The sequence below is a fragment of the Bidens hawaiensis genome, unplaced genomic scaffold (genome assembly GCF_021521415.1).
Source record: "Bidens hawaiensis isolate Kalapana, Puna unplaced genomic scaffold, B.hawaiensis_p1.1 tig00002525_1, whole genome shotgun sequence".
NCBI classification, from domain to species: domain Eukaryota; kingdom Viridiplantae; phylum Streptophyta; class Magnoliopsida; order Asterales; family Asteraceae; genus Bidens; species Bidens hawaiensis.
The window spans coordinates 992918-995010 of NW_027491138.1; the positions used below are offsets into that span (position 1 = coordinate 992918).

Consider the following 2093-nt stretch of genomic DNA (forward strand, 5'->3'; position numbering starts at 1 on the left):
TACTCAATTCACCCGGGTGCTACAAAAATGTACCAAGACCTGAAGAAGAACTATTGGTGGCCAGGCATGAAACGGGAAATAGCCGATTACGTGAGTAAATGTTTAACATGTCTTCAGGTGAAAGCCGAACATCTGAAGCCATATGGAAAGATAGAGCCGTTAGAAATCCCGGAATGGAAATGGGAGCACCTTACTATCGACTTCATAACTAAGCTACTGCATACAGCTAAGGGTTATGACACCATCTGGGTGGTTGTGGATAGATTGACTAAGAGTGCTCATTTCTTTCCGATTTGCGAAACTCATACTTCTGAGAAATTGGTAGAGCTGTTTATTAAAGAGATCGTTGCAAAACATGGTATGCCTGTATCTATCGTGTCTGACCGAGACACACGGTTTACTTCAGGTTCTGGAAAAAGTTTCATGAGGAAATAGGAACTAGATTGCATATCAGCACGGCTTATCATCCTCAGACGGATGGTCAATCAGAAAGAACCATCCAAACTCTTGAAGATATGTTAAGGGCGTGCATGATTGATTTTGGTGGTAGCTGGGACAATCATCTACCGTTGGCCGAGTTCTCGTACAACAACAGTTATCATTCTAGTATTGGGATGCCACCTTTTGAGATGTTATATGGACGGAGATGCAGGACTCCTATTTGTTGGGGTTCGATTGGGCAAAGACAGTTGGGAAGTTTAGAGGTGGTTGAGGCAACAACTGAGAAACTTGATAAGATCAAGACTTTTATGAAGGCAGCACAAGAGAGACAAAAATCATATGCGGATAAAAGGCGCAGGCCGATAGAATTTAAAGTAGGCGATCAAGTTCTACTTAAAGTTTCTCTTTGGAAGGGCATTATTATATCCGTAAACGGGGTAAACTGAGTCCAAGATTTATTGGACCATTCAAAATAGTGGCTCGTGTCAGTGAAGTTACTTACAGGTTGGAATTGCCTGACGAACTTAATGACATTCACCCAACATTTCATGTGTCTTACCTAAGGAAATGTCTAGCAGACGAGGAGGCTTACGTGCCTCTTAACGACATCCAGATTAATGAGAAATTGAACTACGTTGAAGAACCTGTTGCTATACTTGACCGGAAAGAAAAGCAATTACGAAACAAGACAATTAGGCAAGTGAAGGTCCAATGGAAACATAGAAATGGGTCCGAGGCAACGTGGGAATTAGAAAATGAAATGAAGAAGAACTACCCTCAGTTATTTTCTCTATGGCAGGTTTCGAGGACGAAACCTGTTGTAAGAGGGGAAGACTTGTAACACCCAAAATCCACGTCATCACCAATTGTAAAGTTTTGTTGTAGCACATCTTTCGATTAGTTCGTACCTATAATCATCGTTGATGTTGTAACTCTTTAGGCTTGGAGAGGATATTATAGTACATCTAATTTTATATATATCGGATGCATGTGACTCTAAATCCAACCTAGGAGGGCCTTAACATAGTATTCGCATCAAACCCTCCTTGATATATGTTGACGGTTTCAACCTCCACGTCAAACTCCTCCCTATTTAGCCGATCCTTGTGGCTTTTCCTCCTGTGACGCAAGCAATCAAGAAATGGTATAAACGCCCTACCATAGTCTCGTGCGGATCCTTGTGGTTCTACCTTCTCTGCCGACCACAGGTATAAACGCCCTACCATAGTCTCGTTTAGTTCTTGGTTCGGATTACCATGCAAGCGTATGATGTTCATGCTTGTATGCAGGTTCTTATACTCGTGCGGATCCTTGTGGTTCTATAATCCATGCAAGAAATGGATTACCATGCAAGCGTATGATGTTCATGCTTGTATGCAGGTTCTTATAATCGTGTTGATCCGGCAGAGAAGGTAGAACCAAGCTCATGATCTTGCCATGCATACGTGTTTTGTGTCCTCCCTGTTCGTGTATTTGTTCGTGTAAGTCCCCGCGGTGCGTCGCCGATCGATACGAGATCCGCACGAGGTCTAGGAGTGCGGAATCCTCCTAGACTCGTTTACTGGTGTATAGATGAAGAACACAAACACGTACACGAACAAATACACGAACAAATACAAGAACAAATACAAGAACGGGATAATCAAATCTGC

The 2093-nt window shown here is 42.5% G+C and overlaps 1 protein-coding gene across 1 annotated transcript; it reads left to right on the forward strand.

The window, feature by feature from the left end:
* The first annotated feature begins 530 nt into the window (after window positions 1-530).
* LOC143620055 (uncharacterized) lies at window positions 531-887 on the forward strand. Its single transcript, XM_077091847.1, has one exon. The coding sequence runs from the start codon at window positions 531-533 to the stop codon at window positions 885-887; it is 357 nt and encodes a 118-aa protein (XP_076947962.1).
* Window positions 888-2093: the final 1206 nt, after the last annotated feature.

Bases quoted from the DNA above. Each gene is read 5' to 3' on its own strand.
- LOC143620055 (XM_077091847.1), top strand. From the start codon at position 531: ATGATTGATTTTGGTGGTAGCTGGGACAATCATCTACCGTTGGCCGAG.